The sequence below is a fragment of the Nesoenas mayeri genome (assembly GCF_963082525.1).
Source record: "Nesoenas mayeri genome assembly, chromosome: 5".
Lineage (NCBI taxonomy): Eukaryota > Metazoa > Chordata > Aves > Columbiformes > Columbidae > Nesoenas > Nesoenas mayeri.
Genome location: NC_137548.1, coordinates 24,601,335 through 24,613,705, shown reverse-complemented (window position 1 = coordinate 24,613,705; position 12,371 = coordinate 24,601,335). Strand labels below are relative to the sequence as shown.

The 12,371-nt window shown below is 47.5% G+C and overlaps 1 protein-coding gene across 1 annotated transcript; it reads right to left on the bottom strand.

The window, feature by feature from the left end:
• Positions 1-623: 623 nt before the first annotated feature.
• ANGEL1 (angel homolog 1) lies at positions 624-10,458 on the bottom strand (the record flags this gene model as incomplete). Its single annotated transcript, XM_080345141.1, has 10 exons — positions 10,338-10,458; positions 7,999-8,598; positions 7,242-7,468; positions 6,573-6,642; positions 5,722-6,155; positions 4,085-4,211; positions 3,101-3,211; positions 2,225-2,294; positions 1,644-1,807; positions 624-793 (listed from the first exon to the last, which is right to left on the bottom strand). Exons 1-10 carry the CDS (start codon positions 10,399-10,401, stop codon positions 624-626), a joined length of 2,037 nt encoding a protein of 678 aa, XP_080201267.1. The 5' UTR covers positions 10,402-10,458.
• Positions 10,459-12,371: the final 1,913 nt, after the last annotated feature.

Here is a 12,371-nt window from a genome sequence, read left to right as displayed (position 1 = left end):
CTTGTAGAAACTGCTCTACTACACAAACATTTCTGCAGCAAGGCAGTCCTTACACATTACAAAGTAAAAGCCGTTCCCAAACAGCAGAGCCAACACTCTCAAAGGCAACACAACAACTAGTCCTAAAAGGACTATACTTCATACATAAACTATCACCGACAAATTAAACCAACCATTGTTCTGGTGTGAGAGAACACTGGCGTGTACATCCACCGCTCCTTGGTGGCAATTAACTAGTCAGAAGTAGGCAGCGTTGTCCGCTCTTTTCCAGCTCCTTGAAGATCTCATATAGAGACAAACAAACATGGGAGTCATGCTGGTTCCTGCAACACTAAAACATCTGCTGAACAAAGCAGTGGAACAAGGATCCCTTTTAGAGATGGCAATGCTCGAATACAACTGGAAGCCCACTGGGAACACAGCTCAGCTTTGCAGAAACCCACAAAATACCAACGCAAAAAGCACTCCAACTGTCCCATCCCTGCTTTTTGTGAGGGTATGAGGGGAGAAAAGGACTTTTAGGGCATGGCAAGGAAATGAGTTTTCTTGCAAGCAGGTGGTACAATCCAGAGCCTCATCTGCTGTATTCAGAACAGCTTTTCTCTAGGGAAAGGGTACCAACACTAACTCTCTGTGAGGGTGGAGATCTCCAAGCCAAAGCTAGCAAGCAGGCAGAGATGATCAGATGAACAAAAAGGATTTGGTAAGCCATTTGCCATCAACAGAACATCTTCAGACAGAAGGGAAAGGCGGCCAAGCAGCTTCAGGGCTCCATCCCGGTACAGCCTGCGACCTGACAAAGAAAATGGAAACATCAGCCAGAGACTGGTGCTGTATATTAACTCTTTACAGTTACAGGAGGATGCTTGTCAATGCTTTCCTGTTGTTTTCCTGATGAATGAAGAGTGCCTGCACAAACACTGCACGCACCTTTGAGCCTAGACGTGAAAGCAGTGAGCATCCTATAATACTGCTGTTCAATGTTTTCATATACTTGCAGGCACAGGAATAGAGTATACACTAAATTGATCAGGCAGTTGCTTAAATTGGTAGTTCCATTCATGGTACTAAGTCCCAGCAATAGCTTCAGATTCTCTGAGGAAGAAGAATTCATCTCTTCATTCCTAATCTCCTTCCCAAAACTGATTCTGACATGATCCAAACCAGGTCAGAGACAGTTCCTGGATGCATTTACAGGCAGTCTTTCATCAATGTATCTCATGTTTCAGGGAGCAAAGAGGTGGTGCCACTGTAACCACATTCACCACATCCTAAGGTCAGTGTGTGGTCTCAATCAGACCAGAAGTCCAAGCCTTGAACTTTGGACCCAACACTGCCTGTTACCAACAGCACAGGTAAGATAATTATACAGAAGAACAGCATCCATTCTGTTCCAGCTTCCTCAAAAGTCTACATGAACCTAAGCTGAGCAGCTTCAGTTTTTCTACAGCAAAGATTAAGCGTCTTCTCATGATACCTGAGCAAATGTTGCTTCCACTTTGTGCATCATTTCAGCCGAAGTCACGCCCTGTAGATCCACCCCAACTTAATGAAATGCACTGCCCAACACCGAGCTGCATACTGACATGCCTCACAGCCCTCTCCCAACATCACAGGGATAAGCCCCACACTGTCACACTCACCCCCTCTGTTCCTATTCTCCACAGGCTCTGCTGAGTAGAAGATATAATCAACAGTGGCTCCAAGGCCCATGGGCATTGTTGTGACCTCTGGGCGTCCCCTCTGTGGCAGGAAGTGGCTGTAGACGGAGGTCAGGTTGAGGCCATGCTGGATAATGCCTGAAGACCTGCACATGAACAGCCATCATTTACCAAGGAAGGAAAGAGAACAATGCAGTGTTCAGCACCACACTCACAGTTTAAGTTGGATGTTCCCTTGCTGATGCAACTGGCTAAATTATTTTTATTTTGTGAACACATAAAAAACAGTCTTTCAGAATTATTCACTCCACTTACACCAAAGACTATGGACTTCCTTTGCCTCCAGTACCTGTCTGTGTCCTTCACTGTCAACCTTACAACACTGACAGAGCAGCGCTCAGCTGCTGGGACAACCCTGGGTAGGTCTGGCTCTTCCAGACAGCACCCCTTGCTCTCCACCAACCTCATATTCATTTTAGCGTTTACTTTCAGCCAGATTTTCAGTGCTCAGGAAAATGAAACTGGGCTCAAAGAGTGGGGCCACTGAAGATGCACCAAATTACCTTGGGACGAATGGCTGGGGATCAGGGTCTTTCACCATGACAGCAGGCTTGGGCCAGTGTGCAGGGCGGTCTGCAAAGGAGCAAAGAGATTCCAGCCAGACTTACACAGATCCTGGAAAAGGCTGCTCATCCCCAGTCTGAGAAGCTTCTCTTGAGACCAAACGCATCTTTTTGCCCAAGAAGAGCAGATAGCTTCCAGTCACAGGCACCTTAAAGAAAAATATTCAAAGGAAACTCCAGCTCTAAGACTAACAGGAACATCCTAAGAGCAGACCAGAGCAAACACCTGAGAAGTCATATTCTGTCCTGGTAAGAACATGCCCTTAAGGCGTTTATTATCAAAGCTCAGGGTACTTCAACCTTTGCTCTCAAATCAAGTTCATTTGCCTTAGCCTACAGCTTACTCAAAGGTTGTCTAGAAAGGCAGAAAATAAATGGAGAGAGCAGAACCAGCCATGCCACGAGGCCCAGTGGTGACGCAGTGTCTACTGGGTACCAGCATCCAGAGACATTTATGTTGTGGCCATTGTGACATTACAGTCTTCCGGTTTGTCCTCCCTCACCAAAAATCTTGAAGGAGAAAAAAAAAAATGTACACACATATATATATATATTTCACTTTATAAGAAACTCCAAAAAAACCTTTATAAGACTTCAAAAGAAGCTGAATCACAGTCCATCTCAAGAAATACCGTCCGCATGTATGAGGGTGATAAGACTGTACTCCTCTGAGCTCTCATGGAATCCATTAGTAATCACACAGCCATAGAAGACACCCTTCTGACTTCCCCTTTTCTCACCAGGTATTACCTCCACCTCGCATTTTCACCAAATTCAGCTAGGAGAGTAACAAGCTGAAAAATCTCCCCTTAATACCTGGTTTAGCATCTGTCACTCCTTCCAAGAGGACCAGGTGTGGTGGTCGTTCACAGGCAACATCACAAAAATGAAACTGGAGCAGAAAGTTCCGGCTGTATTTACGTCTGCCTGCAGAGAAAAATACAAGTTAAAAGATAAAAATAACCGCAGCAAAGTCACATCTATAGGGAACATCTGCATAATCTTTAGATCTTCAGACCTCTTCAGTATGAGGGAGGTTTTTGTGTCCAAGTAGTCTGATACCATGAGGATTGGAATCACTTAATAACCTACATGTAGAACAGAACACGTGTAAATGTAGCAGAACAGAACACAGTTACTGCTACCCCTTTAGCTAATGCAACAGTCATGGTCAGCACCTTGATGAAACAAATTAAGAATGTTGCCTCTGAGACACCACAAGCTCAAGGGACTTCTAAGCAGATCAGCTAGTGTGTAACTCAAGGAAATGTCTGCCAAAAAGAAAAAAAAATTCTGGAGATCCGGTTGAATACAAGTTCTATGTTCAAGATTCCAGCAAAAGCTATTTAATGTGGACCGCTTCAATTTTTTTTAATCCGCTCTAAGAACAGTAAAAAACAGCCATGATTGTAACAGTGCTCTTAGGAACAATTTTTTTAATAGTGGTGTGCAAATACTGCCCAAAACCGCTCCCACAAACACCTGCAGCTGCAAGCTGTGCCTACGGAAAAAGGTTTACAACTGCACAAAAGCTGAGTCTGGGAATATGAAAGAGATACAGAGGGCAGTGGTTACTGGTAGGTGAACACTCAGCTCCTGACTAGAGAAAGAAAATGGCAGAAACTGGGCTACAGCAACAGACTCTAAAAAAACAAATTTAATTCATTTACTAAGGAAACAGAAGGGAATTTTTGCTGAGTGCATCATGCAACACATGCTCAAGCTACTCAGAGAGACAGCAAGGCCCACAAATTGCCCATCCTCAGCAAACTCATGTTGTCAGTGCACACCAGAGCTCACCTAGTTTCTTTGGCTGGCACAGGGTGACATATTGGCAGTTGTCTGTTATACTCAGTGAGCTCGGCAACAGTGGGGACTGCAGCTTCCGTGAATGTAACTGTTGGGAAAAGTCTTCCTGACCAGACACCTGCAAAGGGGCCACAAACAGGAGAGGAAACATCAGCAACACAGAACAGAACTTTTGCAAGCCACAGACAATGGACATATATACACTTGCCAAGAACGCACTCATAGAAAGGCATGAATTAAGCTATTCAGAGTGTGGTGCTGACATAATAAACCTTCAGCTGTGGGAGACAGACACAATTAGCTAAAAGTTACCTGACCAAGATTCTTTGCAGGCATCTATTACTGAACTGATGATTTAGCTTGAAAGCCAATTATGTATTTAGAATCATTTTGGTTGGAAGAGATCCTCAAGATCATTAAGTCCAACCGTTTAAACTGGTTTAGTGCCAGTAAACTGTAAATCTATACAGTCCTAAAATTACATTCAGCCCTTTGAAGGCTGAATGGCCTCAGTCCAATGATCCATCTGGTCCAGATCCCTCTGTATGGCCATCCTACCCTGCAGAAGATCAACACTCCCACCCAATTTGGTGTCATCTGCAAACTTACTAAGGGTGCACTCGATCCCCTCATCCAGATCACTGATAAAGAGATTAAACAGAACTGGCCCCGATACTGAGCCCTGGGGAACACCATTCGTGACCAGCCACCAACTGGATTTGGTTCCATTCACCACAACTCTTTGAGCACGGCCAACCAGTCAGTTCTCTACCCAGCCAAGAGGACACCCGTCCAGGCCATGAGCTGCCAGCTCCTCCAGGAGAATGCTGTGTGAAACAGTGTCAAAGCCTTTACTAAAGTCTAGGTACACAACATCTACAGACTTTACTTCATTCACTAAGCAGGTCACCTTGTCATAGAAGATCAGGTTTAGTCAAGCAGGACCTGCTTTTCATAAATCCATGCTGACTGGGCCTGATCATCTGGTTGTCCTGCATGTGCTGTGTGATGGCACTCAGGATGATCTGCTCCACAATCTTCCCTGGCACAAAGGTCAGATAGACAGGCCTGTAACTCCCCAGATTCTCCTTCAGGGTGTCATATTTGCCAACTTTCCAGTCAACTGGGACCTCCCCAGCTAGCCAGGACTGCTGATAATAATTGAAAGAGGCTTGGTGAGCACCTCTGCCAGCTCCCTCAAAACCCTTGGGTGGATTTGATCATAGACATACAGTAACAGGTAACCACACAAGACTCCAGCATAGGTTCCCATTTCTAACTTTTCAGATCAAATATGCACGTAAAATTCCAGTAAGTCTCTGTTGACTTCTGTTTCCCTATGCTTCCAGTCACCTAGGCACTGAAATCTCATAGCAAAAGGGGAGCCACAACCTGAAATTAAGTGGTCTATTATCACTGGTCTGCCTCAAAAGAAACCAAAAGAGCAGTTGTGGAAACAATACGTACACATTTGTCCACTTCTTTCCCCAAAAGTGCTGAAGGCATTGGAGAAGACTGCTGCATTCAATATTCAAACTATTTCCTCATGAGATAAAGCATGCAGCCATGCATTTCTCTAGCAGCATGCAATAAAGAGCTACCCCATCCCAGTTCCGGCTGGCACCTACCTTCCAGGCTGGCATCCCATGGTAGGAAAGTTCACCATTCCGGATGAATTTGTAGAGTGGAGAATCAGGTACAGAATTCAGGTCTCCACACAAGATGACAGGATAGTAGCTGCCTTCAGTAGTTTTAGCAATCTTGTCGATCTCTGCTAGAAGCAGGGCCATCTGGGCCAGTTTGATATCTCCCCGCCGGGGATTGAACAACACATGAGTGTTGGCCACACACAAAGGACTGACTGTCTTCAGATCCAGGCCCTCTGGGAGCAGAGGCTGCAGCAGCAGCACCAAGCCCACATTATCCCGATTGAGGACCTCCAGGCCAGGACGGAAGTATTCTATGGGGCTGTGGTTGATCAGCTGGAACCTGCTGTGCTTATAGCACACAGCACAGCCATCTGTCTTCGTCCCGGTTCTTCGTTTATAGAAGCATGCAAAGCCTGAAAAGAAACCATCACCTATTTAAAGGTTTATCTAGTCACTACCTCAGGATCCCCACATCAGCTGAGGAGTTCAGCAAGTCTGTGTAGCAGAAGAGGTTCCTACTACATCTGGGTACAGCACTATACCCTATTCTGTGCCAATAATCACAGTTTATCACTTATCACTGAGGGTATTTTCTCTCCTTGTCCTCCTAGGACCCTCTCAATTTTGCTACTCTGATCAGTCAATTCTGAGAAAGATCAGTTACAAAAGAAAGCGTATGGGTCTAGGCAGACAGTACAGAAGCAGAGCTAGCACCCACCCGACAAACAGGAAGAGCTCTCTCCACAGCAAGCGCTCTGAAGACGATAAGTGGGAAGCAATGCTGGGCCAGTCCCATGAGCTGGAGGTACAAACACAAAAGCAGGACATACCCATCTCCTTGAATGCTGGTTCCAGCTGCTCCTGGTAATGGTTCTCTTGCACCTCCTGCAGACATAAAACCTGGAAGGAAGGCAGAAACTTCACTCACTCCACCAGCATTTGCTAGTTACCTTGTTTTGGGGAAGGAAGAAAGTGGAAAGTATACTCACGTACCAACCCTGCAACCAGAAAGGTCATCACTGCAACTCTGTCCTGTACTTTGCAGATAGAGAGCAATAACTTTCTGGGTCACATTAGCTTATTATTCAGTTTTCTGATGACAAGGCAGAAGATCCTTCATCACACAATGAGGACTCAAGTAACACAGAAATCATAAAGACCTCTTCTATGCAGTCTACCCCTCCTGTGCTGCCTTATACACTTGGTCCTTTCCTTATCTCTTCTTTTTCTACTTCTGCTGTTTAAAGAAGTTAAGCCCTGCTAATCAAAGTATGACTATTTTCTACAGTAACACAATCAAAGCAAGATAGACACACAAAACAAACATATGTACGATGCCTCTAACACTCTCAGAGGAATCAGTGTTCAGTTACCAAGCAGGTAGCATATCATAAGGATTTCCCACCCACTTTTTTTATGTTTTTTTTTTGAACTGTTAGATCAAACAAGGAATTCAAATTCTGGTGGCACTGACGTGAGAAAGGCCAAGTCATACTCACATCAGGATCCCAGTGCTGGATCTCCTGCAAAAGGTTTGGAAGGCGGTAGTTCCAGTTCAGGATGTCTGGATGACAGTGTAGATAGAGATCAAGACCCTGCTCCACCAGGTCCTGGGCAAGGATGTTGTAAGACATGACTCGAAATTCAAAGAGAGGAGTGCTTTTTGAGACCTGTTCTAGCACAGAGGGCTGGACAGAAAGATCCTCCCAGTCTCTCCATAAAATATCTACATGCAAGAGACAAAAAGCCAAGTTACAGCCATGCTGAATACCCTGCCAACAGTTCTGTTTCCCAGGGACCCAGAAAATAGCCATTCTTATTCTCTGAGCTAGAGTATTCTAGTCTCTGAGTAAACCATCACCCAATCTGGTTATCAGGTGCTCTTTTTGGATGCCTTTGGATAGCTGTCAATGAGGCTGACATAACAGGAGACCACAGTCCAGCATACTGAAACACCCAACCAGCTTTTGGGTGCTTTTTTATATTATAAAGCCAGTACTTGGGAATAGTTCCTGGGAAATGAACATACACTGATGTTCAGACCAGATGGTCTTAGCACAGAGACTACTAGCTGTGACCAGCCCTTCCTCAGCAAAAACTCACTTTACAGCTTTCAGTAGCAGATCCTGTCAATTCTGCATGGACAGATACAATCAATGTCTTACTGACAGCAAGCCCAGACACAAGAACCCGATCACATTCACTACAAATGTAAATTCCAACCCAATCATTAGATTCAGAGCTGTTACTACTGACCATGGTAGGGTACCTCTGTCAGGAGAGGACAAAATTGCACCGTATCCTGAATGAGCCAGGCTGGGGGCTCTGTTGGCACTGTCTCTTCATCAAGCGCTAAACTCCAGGCCAGCACAGCTGGGTCTTCATTCTGCACCTTCACATCAATTGTGCCACAGCCAGCTATCTGGTGATCCGTCTGTGGTGCCACAGCTGCCCAAGGGGCACCGTCTGCTACAGCCACCGTTTCCTCTGCTGGTAATTTTGCCAGTTCAGTCGCTGCATCATCTTGTGGTTCTGAAGAAGCCAAGGCATGGAGCTCTGTGAGCTGCTGACCAGCACACTGGGTGACTTCTGGAGCCACATTCAGGTCACTGAGGCTAGTCATCAATAGCTCTGAACCTTCTAACCAGTCACTAGTGAGTGTAACTGATACTTTCCCCACTGCTGGAGCACTCTCATCGGCTGGCAAATTCCCTGCTCCTTCTTCCAGCCACTGCTGCAGAAGGGCTTCTTGCTCTTCTGGGACCAACCTTCCTCTCGTCGCAGCAAAGACGCCTTCTCTCTGGGTGGACGTGCTCTTCGCCAGAAGCACATTCTTTCGACAGGTAAAGAAAGCATCTGCCATTTAAAAACAAACAAAACCAACATAAGACAGAAGGAAAACTTTTCTCACTCTTTTCTTTTTCCTATATGTTTGCTATAACTCTGTGCAATACAACTATTCAGTATGGGAACCCAAACAAATTACTTCTCTGAAGAAAAACAGTTACAGTCTGAATAACTTACCCTGCCTCTTCCTGAACACTAGCCCATAGTCCGGGTCTAATTATGATAGTCAAAGTCATGGAACCTGTACAGGATGACTATGGCTTTACCAACTCTAGAGAATGCAATTCTAACTTCTGTAGTGCCGCAGCCAGTCAGCCAAGCTAAAAGGCCTTGTGGAAACTACCAGCTCTCAGCAACACATGTAAACGTACACATTGTGGAAGTCAGCTGATGGGGGCATGGGATAAGAGGCCAGGCTCTTGCAGATGACCACTTGGAACAAGTTTCTTTGCAAAGATTGACTAAGAAAGTAGTGCTCAGCTAAGGGAATCAAACATATCACAAGAATGTGTTGCAGAAGAAAAACTGTTCTGTTATTAAGAGATTAAAATTAAAGACACCGAGGGACCAACATGTGCAGTTAAAAGCATTATTAGAGAGAATGTATACACAGAAGTAGTCCTGGTAAGAATTACAGATCACCTAATTACTGCCACTCATGGTAACAAATTTTAAAAACATTGCTGTTAATGTAACACTTGAATATACTAATATTGGAAAGGTAAAGTAGAAAAAGAAAGGGACTCTTTTCACTTGTACCTATATAAGAGACAACAGCATTTACGTTTTGCTATGAATCCTGGGCAGACACTGGTCCCTACTGTTGACTTATCAGTTTTTGTTGTCTACAGATCACTTTTTTGCTGCTATATCCCTGTGACAGCCAGTCAGCCAGAGCCGTAACATACAGGAGTCAGCAACATCTGTTTAAGCTTTTACTGTATTTTTTGTGTCAAAGCTTTCTGTATGTGTCATAAATGGGGCTTTAAGAACCATACTTCTCTCCATAGTTTTGTAATTCAGTTAATGAACATCAGAAACACCACTGTACCCAAGTTAGATTTCCGCACACCACCAGCCAGGCGCAGCTGTTACAAGAGCCTGTTCCTGTAGGATGGGAGCTGAATTTGAGGGGTGACAGGTAGCTGCTCACTATGACCACAGTGTGCTGGTGGCTGCTACAGGCCTGGGGACACGTTCAGGCAGGAGGGTGGTTTTACACCAGCACAGTCACCAGCGACTATGAAGCAGCTGTACCGATCTAGGAAACTAAGTGAAACACTGATGCACGCAAAGCAAGAGTCCACCCACGAGTCACCTGCTGGTCCTCGGGCAGTCGCAGGCCTCAGAGCGGCCCATCTGCAGAGCCCTCCCCGAACCCGCAGCGCGGTCGGGGCAGGCGGCTCGGGCCTCCCCGCGGACTGCACCCGCCGCTGCTGCACAGCAGTCGGCCCTTCTTCCCTCCACCAGCCGAGCCCCCGCGCCGCCCCGGCCCGCCGCAAGTGCCAACGGCACCTGGGGCAGCAGCCCGGGCCCCCACCCGCCTCTCCTGCCGCCTGGGGCGAAGGGCTCAGGGAACGACGGCGCGGCCGGCAGGGCGCTGGCTCCCAGCCGCCGAGGCACGTCCGGCAGCATCCCCCGGCAGGCCGGGCCGGGCCGGGAGGCGAGGAGCACTCGCACCCCGCCCCTGCGGGCCCCCGCCGCCGCCTCCCCCGACTCCTGCCGCCGCCCGCCCGGGGCCGGGTTACCTCGGAGGGCCCGGAGGAGCCGCGCCGCCGGCAGCAGCACGTAGCAGAGCACGGTGCCGATCATACCGCCCGACGCGGCTCGGCCTCCACCGCCCCCGGCCCGGCCCCGGCGAGTCGGCGCGTCGGCCCCGCCTCAGCAGCGACCGTACGGCGCGGCCTGGGCCTGAGCCCCGGCGGCGCGCAGGCACTCACCGCGCCGGGCCGGCACCGCGCTGCGCTGCGCCGCCGCGCCGCAGGGCCTGGCGGCCGGCTCGGGCCTGGCCCTCCTAGCGCGCTGCTCCGGGCCGCCGCCCCCGGGAGGACGCGGCCGACAGGTGGGACGGCCCCAGCTGGTCCATCCCGGCCGGGGTGGGGCCGGAGCGCAGCCGGGGCCCAGGCTCGGCCCCGCGGGGGACGCGCACCGGGACAGGCCCGGCGGCGGGGCTCAGCAGCGCTGCTGTGCCCGGGGGTTCAGCCCCTGTGACCCTGAGCTGGGTGACAGCAGCTTTCTGGCCCCACCACCCCGAAATTTGTGTTGTCAAACAAAAGTTCTCACGCCCTGTTCTCCGGAAATGCAAACTGAAAGGAAAATTCCCAGGAATTTTTTCCCCTGGAAAGCCACTAAGCAAAGTCTCATTTGCTCCAGATGAGTTAATAATTACACAGGCTTTGCAAACACCGTTGATGATATTTCATGTTTTGCAGAGTGCAAGCTCTGTGTGGACAAACGCCGCTGGGGCCGCGGGAGCGTGCCTTCCCCCAGCGTGCTGCCCACAGGTCACCGCAGCTCTGCAGAGCCGCCCCCTCCCACCCGGCTGTGCGCACACTGGCCTGTGCGAGAGGAAACCAGTCACAGGTTGAAAACCGACAGTTTCATATGAAAAGAGGAGTCCTGGCTGAAGTCCACGTTTTATATGTTCTGCTTCATTCCACCTTTGAATGTAGAGTGCTGCCAGACTGCCCCCTTGATGGTGACCTGCTGCTATCTCATGGTTTATACTTAGACAAAACATTTTTTGAGGGACAACCTGCCTCTTACCCTTTTTGTGTATGGCGATAAGCACAATAGGTGTCCACAGCTAGGATATGAGCTGATGTTATAATGTATATACATAATAATCCCACCAGTCTCATTTTCAAATCCCTATTTATAAAACACCACAGACATAGGGATTTGTCTCAAAACCCACAGATGTCCCTGGCAAAGCACAGAACTGGACTGTGGTCTCCCATCTCCTGCTGCAGTAAGGAAACCTCTGGAAACCATCATTGGTTTCTAGTCCAAAAATGGGGAGAGTTCTTCAGAGGAAGGACCCACAACATTAAGGTCTGATGACTGTGGCATTTAAAAAAAGGCTGTTCTTTCAAAGGAAAGATCTAAGACAGTATCTTCAGACCCAGCCCACACCAGTATAATCAGACTGAAACTGGAGAAGGATGTTAGATGGTGCCACACACAAGCAAGTATCTGGACAGCCACAGTTGTTTGGCCTACAGTAAGAAAAAATATTTACAAACTTTGGCAATAAAATCAAAGCTGACAACAGTCATCTGCTTCAGGGTCAAACTTTCCACTGGCTTTTGCGGCATTTTGTTCTATGTCCAAATATAACCTACCATGGTCTCTAATGACTGGACTGCTTGAGAGGTTTATGTAGAACCTAGGGGAATAAAACCACTAAAAATACCCTGTCCTTGGGAAAATGGACTTTTTTTTTTTCCTCTCTGTATAGCCCATATTACACTGTGTAGGCTACATAAACTTCAAAATATGTACAAGAGATAACGTTCACTGAGCATCACCCATAATGGAACGATTTCTAAAGGTACATATTTGTTCTGTTCAATTCCTGTCAGAAAGCTTCGTCTGTTACAGTTTTGGTGTTAGCCCCTTAGGAAAGGTCACAAAGTCTTCAGTATAAATGATGTAAAATAAGCACTAAACCAATTTTGGCACCAACAATAGCTGGTGGGATGAATGAGTACTTGAGTCGAGGTCACATTAAGTGCTGACATGTTTACAAGCCACACTTTAATAATGAATGTACCGAGAAT